This window comes from Cervus canadensis, chromosome 28 (assembly GCF_019320065.1).
Source record: "Cervus canadensis isolate Bull #8, Minnesota chromosome 28, ASM1932006v1, whole genome shotgun sequence".
Classification (NCBI taxonomy): domain Eukaryota; kingdom Metazoa; phylum Chordata; class Mammalia; order Artiodactyla; family Cervidae; genus Cervus; species Cervus canadensis.
Window position 1 is genome coordinate 41307407 of NC_057413.1, and position 19828 is coordinate 41327234.

Consider the following 19828-nt stretch of genomic DNA (forward strand, 5'->3'; position numbering starts at 1 on the left):
CAAATATTTTTAAAAACCAGGAAGAAATAGAAGATCTTAACAGACCCATCACAAGCAAGGAAATCGAAACTGTCATCAAAAATCTTCCAGCAAACAAAAGCCCAGGACCAGATGGCTTCACAGCTGAATTCTACCAAAAATTTAGAGAAGAGCTAACACCTATCTTACTCAAACTCTTCCAGAAAATTGCAGATGAAGGTAAGCTTCCAAACTCATTCTATGAGGCCACCATCACCCTAATTCCAAAACCAGACAAAGATGCCACAAAAAAAGAAAACTACAGGCCAATATCACTGATTAACATAGATGCAAAAATCCTTAACAAATTCTAGCAAACAGAATCCAACAACATATTAAAAAAATCATACACCATGACCAAGTGGGCTTTATCCCAGGAATGCAAGGATTCTTTAATATCCGCAAATCAATCAATGTAATACACCACATTAACAAATTGAAAGATAAAAACCATATGATTATCTCAATAGATGCAGAGAAAGCCTTTGACAAAATTCAACACTCATTTATGATTAAAACTCTCCAAAAAGCAGGAATAGAAGGAACATACCTCAACATAATAAAAGCTATATATGGCAAACCCACAGCAAGCATCACCCTCAATGGTGAAAAATTGAAAGCATTTCCCCTGAAATCAGGAACAAGACAAGGGTGCCCACTCTCACCACTACTGTTCAACATAGTGTTGGAAGTTTTGGCCACAGCAATCAGAGCAGAAAAAGAAGTAAAAGGAATCCAGGTAGGAAAAGAAGAAGTGAAACTCTCACTGTTTGCAGATGACATGATCCTCTACATAGAAAACCCTAAAGACTCTACCAGAAAATTACTAGAACTAATCAATGAATATAGTAAAGTTGCAGGATATAAAATTAACACACAGAAATCCCTTGCATTCCTATATACTAACAATGAAAAAACAGAAAGAGAAATTAAGGAAACAATACCATTCACCATTGCAACAAAAAGAATAAAATACTTAGGAGTATATCTACCTAAAGAAACAAAAGACCTATTCATAGAAAACTATAAAACACTGATGAAAGAAATCAAAGAGGACACAAACAGATGGAGAAACATACCGTGTTCATGGATTGGAAGAATCAATATTGTCAAAATGGCTATTCTACCCAAAGCAATCTATAGATTCAATGCAATCCCTATCAAGCTACCAATGGTATTTTTCACAGAACTAGAACAAATAATTTCACAATTTGTATGGAAATACGAAAAACCTCGAATAGCCAAAGTAATCCTGAGAAAGAAGAATGGAACTGGAGGAATCAACCTGCCTGACTTCAGGCTCTACTACAAAGCCACAGTCATCAAGACAGTATGGTACTGGCACAAAGACAGAAATATAGATCAATGGAACAGAATAGAAAGCCCAGAGATAAATCCACGAACCTATGGACACCTTATCTTTGACAAAGGAGGCAAGGATATACAATGGAAAAAAGACAACCTCTTTAACAAGTGGTGCTGGGAAAACTGGTCAACCACTTGTAAAAGAATGAAACTAGAACACTTTCTAACACCATACACAAAAATAAACTCAAAATGGATTAAAGATCTAAATGTAAGACCAGAAACTATAAAACTCCTAGAGGAGAACATAGGCAAAACACTCTCCGACATAAATCACAGCAAGATCCTCTATGACCCACCTCCCAGAATATTGGAAATAAAAGCAAAACTAAACAAATGGGACCTAATGAAACTTAAAAGCTTTTGCACTACAAAGGAAACTATAAGTAAGGTGAAAAGACAGCCCTCAGATTGGGAGAAAATAATAGCAAATGAAGAAACAGACAAAGGATTAATCTCAAAAATATACAAGCAACTCCTGCAGCTCAATTCCAGAAAAATAAATGACCCAATCAAAAAATGGGCCAAAGAACTAAACAGACATTTCTCCAAAGAAGACATACAGATGGCTAACAAACACATGAAAAGATGCTCAACATCACTCATTATCAGAGAAATGCAAATCAAAACCACAATGAGGTACCATTACACGCCAGTCAGGATGGCTGCTATCCAAAAGTCTACAAGCAATAAATGCTGGAGAGGGTGTGGAGAAAAGGGAACCCTCTTACACTGTTGGTGGGAATGCAAACTAGTACAGCCACTATGGAGAACAGTGTGGAGATTCCTTAAAAAACTGGAAATAGAACTGCCATATGACCCAGCAATCCCACTTCTGGGCATACACACTGAGGAAACCAGATCTGAAAGAGACACGTGCACCCCAATGTTCATCGCAGCACTGTTTATAATAGCCAGGACATGGAAGCAACCTAGATGCCCATCAGCAGATGAATGGATAAGGAAGCTGTGGTACATATACACCATGGAATATTACTCAGCCGTTAAAAAGAATTCATTTGAACCAGTCCTAATGAGATGGATGAAACTGGAGCCCTTATACAGAGTGAAGTAAGCCAGAAAGATAAAGAACATTACAGCATACTAACACATATATATGGAATTTAGAAAGATGGTAACGATAACCCTATATGCAAAACAGAAAAAGAGACACAGAAATACAGAACAGACTTTTGAACTCTGTGGGAGAAGGTGAGGGTGGGATGTTTCAAAAGAACAGCATGTATACTATCTATGGTGAAACAGATCACCAGCCCAGGTGGGATGCATGAGACAAGTGCTCGGGCCTGGTACACTGGGAAGACCCAGAGGAATCGGGTGGAGAGGGAGGTGGGAGGGGGGATCGGGATGGGGAATAAGTGTAAATCTATGGCTGATTCATATCAATGTATGACAAAACCCACTGAAATGTTGTGAAGTAATTAGCCTCCAACTAATAAAAAAATTAAAAAAAAAAAAAATTTCTTAGAGTTAAACATACGTCTAGGAACTTCTTTAGTCAAGATAGAGTAACAGGGACTGGGTTTACCCTCTCGCTTTAAGCAACAACAAAATCAAGCAAAATACATAAAGCAACAGGTTTACAAAATCAAGCAAAATACATAAAGCAACAGGTTTAACAACCTTGGATGTCAGGCAAAGAAGGCAGTGATCTCTGACAGATTACTGTCTTCTTACTGCCTTGAAACTTTCCAGGCAAACCCCTTTGAGTTAAACAGACAGAACTGGATCCTGGGAGATCAAGGCAGCAGCTATGGGTCACAGCACAAGGCACTAGACAGGAGAGAGCTGTACAGAGTCCTGAAGGTCAGCAACGCGGTCCGCCTCAAACACTCAGCAGAGCGGCAGTCAGCACAGGCATATGAGGAAGCTACTGGCGGCGGGGAAACCATCTGAAAGGACTAGAGGGAACAGTGCCCAGCACCCCCACAGCGCTCCAACCAGGAAGACTAGAAAAACTCAGTTGCAGGTGAGAAGTAAATCCACACATATGTGATCAATTAACTTACAACAAAGGAGCCAAGAATATACAATGGGGACAGTGACTTCAGTAAGTCACGCTGGGAAAACTGAACAGCCACCTGAAAAAGGATGAAACTAGACTGTTATCTTATAGTATATCCCAAAATCAACTCAAAATGTATTAAATACCTGAACATAAGACCTGAAACAGTAAAACTGTTAAAAGAATACACAGGTGGTAAGCTCCTTGACATTGGTCTTGGCAATAATATTTTGGATCTGACACCAAAAACAAAGTCAACAAAAGCAAAAATGAACAAGAACTATTTCAAACTAAAAATCCTCTGCAGAAAAAAAGGAAACAAAATGAAAATGAATAGGCCACCTATGGAATGGGAAAAAATACTTAAAAATCAAAGATCTGACAAGGAGTTAATTTTATAAAAATTATAAAAAAGCTCACATGACTCAACAGGGGGAAAAGACCTCAGTCTGATTAAAACAATAACAAAGAATCTGAACACATTTTTCTGGAGAAGACATACAGATGGCCAACAAGTACATGAAAAAGAGTTCGACATCACTAATCACCAGGGAAATGCAAAACAAACAGCAAGACACAGAAGCAACCTAAGTGTCCAGTGATGGATGAACATGAAGAGAATGTGGTCTACATGCACAACGGGATATTCTCATTCAGCCTTAAGAAGGGAAGCCTGCTGTTTGGGACAACATGGATGCACCTTGAGGGTGTTAGCCAAATCAAAGATGACGACTGTATGATCTCACTTATATGTGGAATCTAAGACCAAAGCAAGACAACAAACGCAGACACAGAAAACAGACGAGTGGCTGCCAAAGGTGGGAGGTGGGGGAACAGGTGATGGTGGTCACAAGGTACAAACTTCCGGTTATAAGATGAGTAAGTGCTGAGTGTGTAAGGTACAGGATGGTGACTGTACTTAATAATACAATACTGTATATTTGAGAATTGCTCAGAGAGTTCTCAACACAAGAAAAATGTGTAACTATGTGTGGTGATGGCTGTTAACTTACTATGGTAATCATTTTGCAATGTATATACATCTATTAAATCATTACACTATATACCAAAAACTAATACAACGTTGTGTATCAATTACAGAAAGTGATTGTCAGAACAGAACAGAAAGTGAAAGTCACTCAGTCTTGTCGGCTCTGAAACCCCATGGACCATAGCCCACCAGGCTCCACTGTCCATGGGATTTTCCAGGAAAGAAACTGGAGTGGGTAGCCATTCCCTTCTCCCGACCTAGGGATCGAACCCAGGTCTCCTACATTGCAGACAGATACTTTATCATATAAGCCACTGGGCAAGTCCAATTAAAAAAAAAAAACCTGGAAAAATTCATAGTTATGGGGCAGTTGGCAGAATATTTAGGAAGACCTTGCCTCAGGAAGGAACAATTAGTCTTAGCCATCTAACAAATCATAAAGGTAAAATCTGAAAAGGATCATACTGTTTCCTGACAATAAATGCATTGCAGAACAAAGCTCCAGATTTAAAGGAATGCAAAATATCCAACAGCCAACAAGGTAAAAATCACAGTGTCTCAATGAAAGACTACCAGGCAACAAAGATGCAGGAAAATGTATCTGAAAATTAGAATTATCAATCATTTAGAACTGACCCAGAACTGACCCACTTGTTAGAACTAGCAGACAAGGAAATTAAACAGTCATAGCAGTACTCCATATGTTGAAGAGATACAAAAGATTTTAAAAAAGAGAGAGACCCAGAGAAGAGGTGGTGTATACATATTAATGGATAAGCCATAAAAACAATGAAACCTTGCCATTTGTGACACAGATGAACCTAAAGGGTATGCTTCTAAGTGAGATGAATGAGACAGAGAAAGACAAACACCATACACTTTCACTTAATAACGTGGAATAACAGACAAAAACAGATGAACAAACACCAGAAAACAGTTACAGATACAGAGAACAAACAGGTGGTTGCCAGAGGGAGGACGGTTGGAGGAGGAAAGAAACAGGTGAGACCGATTAATAACTACAAACTTCCAGTTGCAAAATAAGTGAGTCATGGGTGTGAAATGTACAGTGTGGACAATAGTCGACTTTTAACATCTCTGTGTGATAATATAACCTTAGTAGACTTATCACAGTGTGTGTGATAACTATCAAATTATATCTCACTAAAACTGGAAGAAAAAGAGACCCAAATTGAACTTTTGAGATGAAAAGCAACAAGTGAGAGATGAAAAATACCATGGATGGGATAAATGGCAGATCAGGCACTGCAGAATGAGATTAGTAAACCCCAAAGCACAGCAATAGAAACTATCCAAAATGCAACACAGAAAGAAAAAATAATCCAAACCAACCAACCCACAGACCCACAAGAGTAAGCTGTAAGGGCAACTTCCAAGTGACACAAAAAATGGGAGGGGCGGAAAAGAATGAAGGGACATCATATATATATATATCGGACAATAAATATATAAAATGAGCCTGCGACATTTTGATGTGCCAAATAATAAAGGAACTGTTAAAAACTTTATGTGACTCTTGACTGAAGTTAAAAATTAAAAAAAGAAAAAGAGACATCTAGAGAGACTGAAATACTGACTACATAAAGGGACTAAGAAACTGGTCCCCAACTTTTTAAGGAATAATAACTATGTTGGGGTTATATTTTAACAGTCTCTATCTTTTGGAAATACTTTCTAAAATAATTATGGATGAAGTAATATATTTAAGACTGGTCACAAAATTATCAGGAGATACAGACAAAACAACATTGGTTATGAGTTGATAAATTTGGGAATGAGTAATGGATCTCTGAGGATTCAAACTATTCTATTTCTGTATATATGTAATATACCAAAGTAAGATATTTTAGAATGCTGATTGCTTAAACAAACAAACCAGAAAAGAGAATTTTAAGTTATTCTCAAGTTCTTAGCTTTATTAACTTTCCTTTGAGAGAAGCATTACAATTTGACAACAATGTTGTTTTAATTTGCAAGTAGTGATATAAAAATGATCAAACATTTAATAGCTTAAAAACAAAATGAACTGGGTGAAACAGCAAAAGCATATGCAAAAAAAAAAATTTGTGGGAGATGGTGTAAAGAAAAAAGGCTGAAAATTAATTAACAGCCACATTTAGAGTGCTTTATGAACAAGAAGAGCTAGCAAAAGAGGTAAAATACACACTAGAAAAAAAGTATCCTAAAAACATAGGTCACATAGGTGACCAAAAACGACACTGACTTATGTTAATATTATGTAAAGATCAGCTGTTACTTCTTAATCACTCTTCTCCCCTCACCACCCATGGAAGTAGAACAAACCCATTTATACTGAAGTCTATGACTAACTTTCTAGTTCAGAGTCCTTGTGAGACTTCAAAATGAGAAAGAACAGTGCTCCAGAGAAAAGGCAGTATACCCAGATACAAAGAAAATCAGATACGTAGCTCCATACAGTTATGCCTGTGTTGTGAAGAGATGAGGGGCAGGAGAATGACATAACCCATTAAACCTTAACTCAGTGCTCTGAGTTCTATCCTTTTCAATCTCTAGAAGCAGCAAATAATGCCGTAACTGAATCAGCTGGGAGACAAGTAGGAGGAAGGGCAGAGAGAAATGGCTAAGGATAAAGGGAGAAATGAATAAAATAGGAACTCAGTGGACAGAAACTACAGAGAAACCATACGGTGATGTTTGGAAAATATCTTAGAACTTGAAATTCAAATCTATTAACATATTTCAATAGTTAAAAGGTACTCTGCATTACTAAGAGGATTATACAGACTATTTCTACAGTTTTACTATAATGTCCCCAAATTAAGAGAGAAATTTGGCACACAGACAAGCATTACAAGGTCAAACAATAGGGAAATAGAATCTAACAGCCATCACAATATCCTATATGGTTTATTTCTTGATTAGCCTTCCTAATTCTTTGAAAAAATGTGTGCGCACACACACACAGTAAGTCACCTATGAAATGACCACAACAGACATAAATTGATGATTCACATGGCATGATTCTTCTATCTGTATTCCTTAGAGACGGAGGGCAGGGGGATATAATTTATACTTCTCCAAGGAAATAACTGAAAACTAACTTCAGAATGACAGATAAAATCTTCATGTTATCACCTGTTCTCTCTCGTTTCTTATCCTTTCTCCATGTGTTTTAGTTCAAATCTCTTAAATCACAGTCCACATGATACAACAGAGTCCTATGTAGCCCATTTCCTTTAACAAGTCACTGGCTACAAACAGTGTGTGTTAAGAGAAGCTAAACATGCAGAGAAAGTAGAATGATACATGAAATCTTTCCTTACACATTTTAATACACTTTAAAAAAAGTTTTAGACTCCCCAATCCAAGTGAAATTCTTCATCTTTTATTCTGAAAAATTTGATAGGCCTTTACAAGCATAGCTGTTGCAACAATCTTTCAAACAGCTCTTTGCATGTCACACTGATATTAACTTATGGGGGAAAAAAAACAGCTAACATTCCTTCCAACTTTAAAACTCTAAAATTTCAGATCAAAACATAAAACTAGTCAGTTTTTTTCATTACGACAGAATATGAACAATTACATTTAGATTTTAAGCATAATCTACATGTACAGCCTCTTAAATATTGAGATAATAAAGTGCACTGAATTCTTATTTAACCTATTTCTCAATAATTCCATTAAAATCTGTGTTAATTGGTAAAAAAATAGAAACTTTACTTAGTTTTAGTACTACTAGTCTTTCTTCTTAAAGTTTCTTTTGACTTCAGTTTTAATTTGCCTGAAAAAAGGAAAAAGTGTAAAGCAATAGCTTTAAAAACACAACATACAAAAGACAGACATGATTCACAATGTGTTCAAAAGTTTACAATAAAATAAAAAACATTTTGATTATAGTTTGAGAAAAGAGACCAGTGCAAATCTCATTCTTTTCTTTGAAATAAAGTTATGTCATGATTTGTTTTCAAAATAGGTTCTAAAAAGGATACGTGTTCCGTTAACTCCTGATATTTTAAAGTCATCTAGTAGTTGAACAACCATTTCTCTGTTTGGATCATCAGGATCTGAATTACGAACCTATAATAGGGGTGACAATATTTAAAAAAAGGGAAAGCATAGAAATAAACCAAATGGTGAGGGAGGGGATACCAGCAGCATATGTAACAAAGGATTACTTCAGAAAAGAGCTCATACAAATCTATAAGACAGACACAAAATTTTAATAGCTCAAAGAACTTAACATCAACAGTTCACAAAAGAAGATACAATCAACAAAGATTGTATTATATAATCACTGTTCTAATTATAAATTTTGCTACTTGCTCCCAAGTTAACTGCTAGTTACCAGGCCAGGAAGAATTCAGGAGCTTTTGCATGATGCCAATCAACCGCAGCACTAACCATACTGCTTATGCAGTCTTCATTTTTTTCACAGAAAAACATTCTCAGGGAACGAAGCAGTACCCTGATTTACTTTGGGGCATGAGCTCATCTTGTTACAGACAAGCACATTGAAAGTATTTCCCTGAAGCTCTCTTGGTCTAGCATCCTCACTTTTCTGAATGAAAAATCTAAGGCTCAGAGGAAATAAAGTTGAGGATATATTCAGATAGAGCTGGTCCTAAAAACTCATGTCTTCTCACTTGGGATTCAAGCTTCTTCTACCTCACTGACATTTCCTAATTTTTAAGAAAACTAAAAATAAGTTTTGAAAATATTTACCTAAGTTTCCAGGTAACATAAGGGAATTAATAACTATAGTGCTTATTTATTAAATATTTTTAAAGATTTTAAAACAAAATAGAAGTTATATATTTATTCACTCCTTTTCTTTTAACCATGACAGGAAAGAAAAACATTGTGTTATCTGGCACATAAAACATGCTCAAAACATTTTTATTTGCAAGGTTTCTTTTCAGTGTGCATATATAGGGAGAGTTGCCATCACAGCATATTCTACCAGTTCCCTACCAAATACACAGACTGTGTAAATACTGTCTTCTTCTACCTCTTTAAGGATACCGGAAATTCACAGTAAAACTTAGCCATGCCAAAAAGTGTATACTTGGTATGCCTTAACTTTAATAAAACTTTATTTATTTATAATGCAGCTCACACATACAGTCTAATACTTACTGATTTCAGCAACCGGATTTCATCAAGTGCAGTTTCAGTATAATGTTCAGCACTTTTAACTACTTTCATTGCCACGAACTTCTTTCCCCTAAGAAACAAACACAGGCAATTAAGACCAAATGCCTTAGCTTTCCATTAGGAAGCTAAGATTTAACCATAACTGGGAGACAGTGACAGAAAAATATTGATTTCATGTTCCCCTGGTCAAACACAAACTACTACTTCTGTGGGATCATCTGTACCTGTTAATAGCATTAACTGGCCAAATTTAACTTATACGAAGAAGAAAATCTGTTCCTAGGTAATGTCAGTCATCAAACATTTTCTCTGAGTTAAAATCTACTTTCTGAATGCTCCATGAATCCATGTAAAACCATGAAATGGAGATAAGGGGGGAAACTTCACCAAATCAGAAGTATTCTGTATACTTATATAGCAAAACCTAAAAGGTTAAAAGCTATAGTATTATTCTTTCCTCTAAGAAGCCAGAAGAAGTACTTGGGTGAAAAACTGATAAAAACAGTGCATAGATAGCAATTGCTGTCTCATCAAAGATAGAAGATACACTTTAAGGTAAACATCCAGTGTTAACTGCCTGTGATTTTTACGTAGCGGTTTTAGACTGTATGGCTGAGCAAATCTGTTATAGAAACAAAACACAAGAAAATAATTTCACACAGGTTGGTCTAGGACACCATCTAAAAATTTAGCTCTACTCCAGTGGGAAAAACTATGAACTAACATACTATACTATCTTTGAGTATCCGTAATGTTTTTAATTTGGGAGTTTCAGGAGCCTTACTGATAAAAATTCAATCAATCTTGTGTCTCCTCTAAGGTGCTGCTTTACCAGAGGAAAGTCATTTGCCCGAGAACATAAAGATTATTAACTGTAAGATTTTTATTAAGAAATCAGTCTAGAGCTAGACTAAAAGCGGAAAATTAAACACAAACATTTAGGAATCACCTAATCCTCTTGTACTAAAACTTACTGAATATCCCATGATAACCACACAGTTGAAAAGTGTCCCCAGCCCAACTTTCGGATCACATGATATCTCCCATTGAACAGATCTCCAATTTTCACAAGATGATAACCTCCTGGAAGAAACAATAGAGGGAAATAATCACTTAAGTAGGAAAAAAAACCAAAGACTCACATTTTCCAACATGTATACATCTTCAGCAAATAAAAATGGTTTCTTTTAATACAATCAATTCAACAAAAGAAAATTTTAAATCAAGTCAGCAACACAGTATTATTGAGCTCATGTTAACTTGAAAAAAAAAATTACTTTTCCAAAACACAGCAAACAGAAACCAGAAGACCAGAAAAGACTGACAACAGTGGCAGGAATCAAAGGATTTAAACATCTATCTCTGCCTGCTGAGAAGAACCAAGTTCTCCTTGATGGTAAGATAACATTCTGTTATGAGATCCGATCCTACCCAAGAATCCTGGAACGTTTTGTAAAAGAAACAAAATATTATCAGGCAATCTTACGCCACAGTTTTTAAGTATCCATATGTCTAATATAATGTAGCTTAGCAATCATCACTTTGAGAAAAGAGTAGTGAAAATATGTTTTTCAAAAGTCTATATACCAAATGTTATCACTGTTCACTTCTGGATGACAGCATTATAAATGACTTTTGTTTTCTTTTTGTTTAATATATTTCTGAAATTTTATAAGGAAAATATGCACTATCATTTTTTAAGGAAAGAAGGAGTAGATACATTTAATTTAAACAAAGCTTTAATTAAGTCAAACTAAAAGGAAATACTAATTCCTATACTTAGAAAAAAGGATGCAATAAGCAGAAAGCATTAATACCGTTTATGCTGACAGATCAAATATTCAAATGAAAGAGTGTACACATGAATTACATCTTACTTGGTATCTCCTCACAGAAAACCTTACCTTTGCAGTAATCATTGGGATCTTCCTGCTCATCATCATCAGATCCCAGGATCTCCTCTTCCTGCTCGGGTGGGTCACTCTCAGAGTGCGGAGCAGAGCCTCGGGGCTGAGTTTCAGATCTAAGAAATAATACAAACATATTCATTCCATGTGAGCAGAAGAAAACAGGACCCATGAACAGATAACACAAACAGAATGTTACACAGTGCCAGCCTAGGAAAACATTACCTATCACTTCACCTCGTGTTAGGAAAAGCCTAGTTTTAAAACGTCAGTACATGATTAAACAAAATCTGGAAAATATGTAAAAGTACAAAGGGGAAAAATTACTTGAATCTCAATATTCAAACAAAACTGCTGGTAAAACTACTAGACCTTCCTCCAGTTATTTGCTGTTATTTTTATAAACATACATACTTTATAAACAAATTTGTACCCTGCTTTTCCTATTATATTGTTAACTTCCCCCCTCATTCCTCCACAAGCTCTTAAATCTTACTTCCCTTGGTGGTATCACTGTCTACTCTGGTACATTCTGTTCAGCTGGACACTTGTTTCTAACTCTTCAGTACTAAAAATTAAAGCCATTGAGTATTTTTAGACAATTTTTATTCTGTATTTAGAATTATTCCCTTAAACTACCAGATAAAGATAGAAACATTTTTCCTGTTTATAAAAATAACACGTTAAATATAGGAAATTCTAAAAATAATTATTTTGTTCTAAAACATCTCTACTCTGAACATACTAACACTTTGGCTTATTTCTTTTCAGTCTGTGCCCACAAATGGTTTTTAATATAGTATGACTTTTCTGAAACAGCTGTAATGAATTACATCTCCAGCCACATATGGGCTCCAAGTATTCAAGTATTGCTAAGTTTAAAAAACTCAGTTTATTTGACAGGTTAAAATGTTATTTTCTAATGTGCTAAACATTTGAAACTGATTCCTTTCTCTACATGCCATCAATTAGTTATATTGAAACTTTTGAGCACTGAGTAAGTAGTTCAGGAGGCAGAAAGACTTGGATTTGCATTCAGGCTCTGATACTTAAAAGCTGCCTGCTTCATAAAGCTTTGAGCAAAAGAAGCAGTGTCCACATCACTCTTTTCAGCAGTTGCAGAAAAGGGAATTTTAATTCCCATTTCCCAGTATTTTATTTGAATTTTCAAACCTTTTTCATCAGATTGTTTTTTTCAAAAGATTCAATTGCAGAAAAAAATTTAATAGCAAAATTAATGGGCTGCTGCTACATTGGCAAGCATGACTAGATTTGGATTTTCAGTGGCCATTCCAACCTGCCTCAACTCTTCCTACTTTCTGTCCCTCAGGGGATACAAAAGTAGTTACAAAACTGCATGATTCAATTCTTAGTGAAAGCTTGTCTTTGGGAAACTTACCTGGCCTACTTTCCTAAGTGAGAATAATGAGTCTGAATTAACATTTCCAAATTTATTAAGACAGGGATCTAAAACAAATTCTCTGATTTCAAACTTGTTGTCTTACAATTTTTATTTTAAGAACTATAATTGAGAAATTTTTGAAAAGCAGCGAAATATTAAGTTGTGAAAAACAGACATGAAATTCCCACTTTTTTTTTCTCTTGAATGTTCCTTTTCTACAGACTCCTGCATTGTTTCAATGATGTACCGCCTTCATTTATCTTTAGGATAGGATTTATAGTCTCTAAGTTTCCTTTAGATCCCTGGCTTTCTCAAACTACCCATGTTTTACTAAGCCATGCTTTTACACACGATGTCAGTCAATGAACATCAGACAACTGCATAAAAGCCTCTGCCAGAAAAAGACAAAAACCCAAAAAAGAAAAAAAATTTGAGACAAGAGACAGTTACTACTAGATAGTGATGATAACATGATTAAAGAGCTCAATATCACTGTTAACTTTGATTGATGGTTGTTATAACAGTATAAAATTTCTGAAGAAATACTACAGAAAGAATTTCAGCTTATTAACACTTGAAACTAAAAACCAGTCTTCCTAGAAAAGGGAGTCTAAAATAGTTTCAGTCTGTGCTTTAAAACTTATGATACCTACCAATATTTCATGTCACAAGTATATGCTATCTATATTTAGAAGAAAAACCAGTTATCAGTAGTTTAAAGCTCTCAAAGCATACAAAATTTAACCCAGTACATCTACAAAATCTCCAATATAAACTGAAATGAACAACAGATCAAAATTTAATAGCAGTGTGCTTCCAAAGAAGTCTAACTTATAACCCAATTAAAACACCAGTAATATTAGAAATAGGAATACACTTGGCTGTGGTATAGAACAGAATCAAGGCAAAAATCTGGGAAGAAAGCAGAAAGCAGTGGAAAAGCTTGACAGTTTTGCTCTTCTTATACTTCCAAGCTTGTTCTGACACAAAGTCTGGAGTGTGAATGGAGAGGTAATAAAAGCCAAGTCAGAATGTCTTCTCCGATTTCAAAGGATCCTTTCAACTCAAGATTCCATTTCTGGTATAATCATCACTAATGACTCAATAGCAAAACCAAAGTACTAAAAAAAATTGACTGAGTCTTTTGTAGTCAAACACTATATATTCATAACCATCATAAAGAATATGTTATTTATGAATTTTCACTTACACATTTCATGAATTCATATATTCAAATTAGCCACACAAACTCCCCACTCCTACATTTTCTAAAGAAGAAATGATGAAGAAATTCCTGTAGTTCAAAACAAAAAGTAAAACCAAAGAAACTGTTAAGTCCACTCTGACTCACTAAATTGGTTTATAACCTACTCGTGGGTTGGATTTGAAAACACTTTCCTGGGAGTTACTTTTAACTTCTTTGTGTAGGTGTTAGTAGCTCAGTTGTGTCCAACTCTTTATGACCCCATGGATTGTAGCCCACCAAGCTCCTTCGTCCACGGGATTCTCCAGGCAAGAGTTCTGGAGTGGGCTGCCATTTCCTTCTCCAGGGCATCTTCTCAACCCAGGGATCGAACCTGGGTCTCCCACATGGCAGGCAAATTCTTTACCATCTGAGCCACCAGAGAAGATATAATTCACATGTGAGAAGTTCACCAATCTAAAGTGTATACTTCACTAGTTAAAGTATATTCAGAGCTGTGCAATCTCATTACAATCTAAATTTAGGACATTTTTATCCCCCTCCCTCCAAAAAAAAGCCTAAATCCATCAACAGTTACTCACTATTACACTCTTCCCCCAGACTCTGGAAAACACTGGTCTACTTTATGTCTCTATCAATTTGCCTATTCTGCATATTTCAGATATAGAAAATCACATATTATGTGGTCTTTTGTGACTATTTTCACTTAGCATGTTTTTAAAGTTTATCCAAGCTGTAGGGTGTTATCAGTACTTCATTACTTGTTCACAGTAGCACTGTCTGGAATAATGAAAAGCAGGAAACAACTAAATGTCCATCAAGAGGAGAGACAGGTAAGTTATAGTATTTTAATAAAATATATCCAACAGTAAAAATGAAGAAGTTACATCCATCAGCATGAATGAACTGCACAAACATAAGATGGAGTGCAAATAGCAAGCTGGAGAATATATACAATGTATCCCACCTTCAAAGTTTAAAAACACACAAAACAGCCAATGTGTAGTTAAAATATAAATAATTGCACAACTGCAACTAGTTCCTAAAGAATTGCTGGAACTCTGACACACAGTATGGTAATTATAGACAATAAAACTATATTACAAACATCAAACTTTCTAAGAGGCTAGATCTTAACTGTTCCCACCACTGGAAGAAATAATAAGATATAACAGAGTTATTAGTTAACACTACAATGTCAATCATAATGCGATATAAATTCATCAAATATGTTGTACACATTAAACTTATACAATATTATATGCCAATCACATTTCAGTTTTTAAAAAGCTGAGTAAAAAGAATGAATAAAGTAACAACACAAAAGAAATACAAGACAAATTCAGGATAGCTATTAATTCCACAAGTGAACGAACTATTAATATAGAGAAATGATCAAGGAGGAGTACACACGGCATCATATAAGGCAATGAGATTTTCTTAGGCTGAGTAGGCGCTACTGTTATTTGTTATTTTATTTTTGTTTATAGTTCAAATATTTTATTTAAAAAATATTGGCTCTGATTGCTTTAAGTATGACTCCAACACATGGCTGGCTTAATGACATTTGGCTAAATCATTATTATTATGAGAGAACATGTAACAGAATGATGCTGTGATGTCACAACAATATCTAGACTCCTAGATCTTTTAACTAAGCAGGAAATAAAGATTAAAGCAAAAAAAGTCATCACTTTATTGTTAGTGTAAAATAAATGAATATAATTAGTAATCAATATTAGCAATTAAGTAATTTACAGCACATTCATGTAACTGGAGCGGTACTATTCAAGGAAAGTTAAGACACACCATTATGATGAAAAAGGCAAGTAACTGGATAATATATGTATGTGTGTGTGCTTTAATTTTTAAAAAAATGTATACAGGTACATATATTAGTATACAAACTAAGAACTGCAAGGATACAGACAATTGTTAACAGGGTTGGTTCTCCTCTTGGAAAGAGTGAAGAAATTAAAAATTTTGTCTTATATAGTACAATTCTGAATTGTTGGCATCTTTTCCTATGAGAATTACTCAGGAAATAGCCAAATCATTTCAAAAATAGGCAAAATTAAAAAAAAAAATACAACTTACTGTTAGGTTGGGAAGAGTGCATGGAGACTAGACTTCTCTCATGCTCAGCTGCCTCTTCTGTCTGGTATCATTTACTTTTAGGAAATAACCCTCCATAACTTGGCAAGGCTGCCAATCACCTAGCCCTAACTACCCTTGTTTCCCATGGGTAAACACCTCCCTTGCAAGATCTAGAAATCTTCTGGGAAGGAAAGAATGGATGTTGAAAGCTCTACGTCTGAAATCTTAAGCAATAAGAACCAAAGAATTGTCAGAGGGGAGTACTACCACCAAATAGGAGGCAAATGTCTGAGAATGATGTTAAAATACAGAGAAACTAAGCTAAGCCATTTACTGGCTCGGAGTGGAGAAAAACAGGCAACTCCATGGAGATATAGTCAGAGTCCAGCCTCACAGATTTACCCCTCTTTGTTTAGTTGTTAAGTCGTGTCTTACTCTTTTGCGACCCCATGGACTGTAGCCCACCAGGCTCCTCTGTCCATGGAATTTTCCAGGCAAGAATACTGGAGTAGGTTGCCATTTCCTTCCCCAGGGAATCTTTCCAACCCAGGGATCGAACCCATGCTTCCTGCATTGCAGGTGGATTCTTTACCGCTGAGTCATCAGGGAAGCCCCATTAACTCCTCTAGATACAGCCTGGGAAGTGAGTTTGAATTTGGTCACTTAAAACAAGCAGCATTCTAGATAGGTCATTTGCATCATCAGGTAATAGTCACAATCATTTCGAACGATCTCACTTATATTCACCGTAACAGTTAAGCCAAGCGCACACAGGCAATCTCTCCCACGTCAAGCAGCAGCCATGAGGCTGGACGAGGCTCCCTGGGGCCTCCTCTCCTGTCTTTGCGACCTCCTGTGAAGCCGCAATTATTGTAAAGCAAAGAATTTTATTATAGAAAAATGAACACATTCACAAAGATTTAGGTGTAACAATGGCTATCACAGCATTTATTACAGCAAAAAGCTAGAAACAGACTATAATAGACTGCACGATTACATTTATATCATCTCTTCACTCAAAGCCAATAAAACTAAAATAAACTACTACAATGTAGACAGGGAGAGAGAGCAATGCTCTGGCAATCTAGGGGGAAAAAAAGTGTAAGGTGACCTAAAGCGGAGAAGGGGGACAGGAACGCAGGTTGAGAAGAGGGATGGTAAAGAGGGAGCTTAACTGAAAGTTTGTATAATAAAGTTGACACTCCACACAGCAGACATCCAGATCCAGGAATCCCAGAAGGTTCCAAAGAAGACAGACCCAAAGAGATGCACACCAAAACATATTATAGGTAAAATCTCGAAAGTTAAGGACAAGGAGAAAATACTAAAGGCAGCAAGAAAAATATACCTTGTTATGTGGCAAGGGAACCCCCATGACATTATCAGTGGATTCTTCAAAAAACTGCAGGTTAGAAGGAAATGGCTAATATATTCAAACTGCTAAAGGAAAAAACAAAAGGACAAAACCTTCTAACCAAGAATACTCTACCTAGGAAAGTGATTCAGAATTCAAGGAGATAAGGGTCTTCCAGACAAACAAAATCTAAAATTGTTCACCACTCCCAAAATGGCCTTAACAAGAAATGTTAAAGGGATTTCTTTAAGCTGGAAAGAAAGAGTGGAAAGAAAGAGTGGTAATAAGAAAATACATGAAAGAAGAAATTTCACTGGGAAAGTAAAAATAAAGTGGACTAATCACTATTATAGCTATTAATAGTATGAGGGTTAAAAGACAAAAGTTGTAAAAATAATTATGGTAACAATAATTAAGGGATACACAAGCAAAATGCAAGATCAAAAACAACATGAGGGAAGGAAAGGAAAGAATAAAGACTCTGAGCTTCAGAACAGGATCAAACTTAGTTGCTATTAACTTTATAAAATAGACTGTTACATATGTAAGCCTCACAGTAACCACAAAGCAAAACCGAGAAAATTAAAAAAGATAAAGAGAAAAGAATGTAAATAAGAGCACAAGAAAAGAAATAGAGGAACTACAAAAACAGCCAGTAAACAATTAACAAAATGGCAATAAGCACATACTTACCAATAATTACTTTAAATGCAAACAGACGAAATGTTCCCATCAAAAGTCAACAGAATGGCTGAGTAGATTTAAAAATTAAAAAAAAGGAAAAAACAAGACCCATCTACAAGTAACTCGACTCACTTCAGATGAAACAATACATACAGACTGAAAGTAAAGGGAAAGATATTCCATCCAAATGGAAACCAAAATAAAGCTGAAGTAGCTATAACTGTATCAGACAAAAGAGGCTTTAAACCTAAGACTGTATTAAACAGACAAATATGGGTATTACATAATGAGAAAGAAGACAATCCAATATGAAATATAATATCTTTAAGTATTTATGCACCCAACAGGCTTCCTCGATGGCTAAGTGGGTAAAGAATCTGCCTGAAATAAAGGAGACAGAGGAGACATGCATTCAATCCCTGGGTTAGGAAGATCCTCTAGAAAAGGAAATGGCAACCCATTCCAGTATTCTTGCCTGAACAATTCCATGGACAGAGGAGCCTGACAGGCTGCAGTTCAAAGGGTCATAAAGAGTCAGCATGACTGAGCAACTAAACTTGCAGCATGCATGCATGCACAACACAGGAACACCTAAATACATAAAGCCGACACATTATTAAAGAAACAGACAGCAATACAATAATAGTAGGGGATTTTAGTAACCCATTAAAGTCAATGGAGACACCATCCAGATAATCAATTAGGAAAAATAATCACTAAATGATACATTAGACCAGAGGGACGTAACAGATACATTCCATCCAAACCAACAGAAAACACATTCTTCTAAAGTATACATGGAAGATTTTCCAAGACAGATCATGTGTTAGGCCACAAAATAAGTCTTAATAAGTTTAAGAGGATTGAAATTATATCAGGCATCTTTTCTGACCATATGATATGAAACTAAAAATTACGTACATAGAGAAAACTGAAATTTCACAAATATGTGGAGATAAAACAACATGCTGGACTTTCCTGGTGGTACAGAGGATAAAAATCCACCTGCCAATGCAGGGAACATGGGTTCAATCCCTGGTCCAGGAAGATCCCACATAACAAGGAGCAACCAGACCTGCGAGCCCCAACTACTGAGTGCACATGCGGTGACCACTGACGCCCGTGTGCCTAGAGCCCGTGCTCCACACAAGAGAAGCCCCAGAAATGAGAAGCCCATGCACTACAATGAACACCCAGTGAAACCAAAAATAAATTAAAAACAAAAACCAATATGCTACTGAACAACAAATGAGCTGTTTCTTCTTCAGAAAAAATCAAAAGAAAAATAAATAACTTGAGACAAAAGAAAATGGAAGAGTAACATACCAAAATTTGTGGGATGAAGTAAAAGCAATTCCAAGAGGGAAGTTCAGAGTGATAAATGCCTACCTGAAGAAATAAGTCTCAAGTAAACATCCTACCTTTCCACCTCAAGGAGCTAGAAAAAGAACAAACAAAGGCCAAAATTACTAGAAGAAAGTAAATAATGATAAGAGCAGAAATAAATGAAATAGATTGAAAAGACAAGAGAAGATCAATGGAACTAAGAGCCAGTTCTTTGAAAAGGTAAACAAAACTGACAAACCTTTAGCTAGACTCACCAAGAAAAAAAGAGAAGAC

The 19828-nt window shown here is 35.7% G+C and overlaps 1 protein-coding gene across 1 annotated transcript in view; it reads right to left on the bottom strand.

Annotated features, from left to right (window-relative positions):
• The window catches only part of SRPK1 (SRSF protein kinase 1), a 64763-nt gene that overhangs the window by 25093 nt on the left and 19842 nt on the right, over positions 1 to 19828 (bottom strand). The window contains 4 exon segments of the mRNA XM_043449814.1: positions 8396 to 8483; positions 9543 to 9630; positions 10535 to 10643; positions 11465 to 11583. Coding sequence (XP_043305749.1) covers positions 8396 to 8483; positions 9543 to 9630; positions 10535 to 10643; positions 11465 to 11583 — 404 coding nt within the window.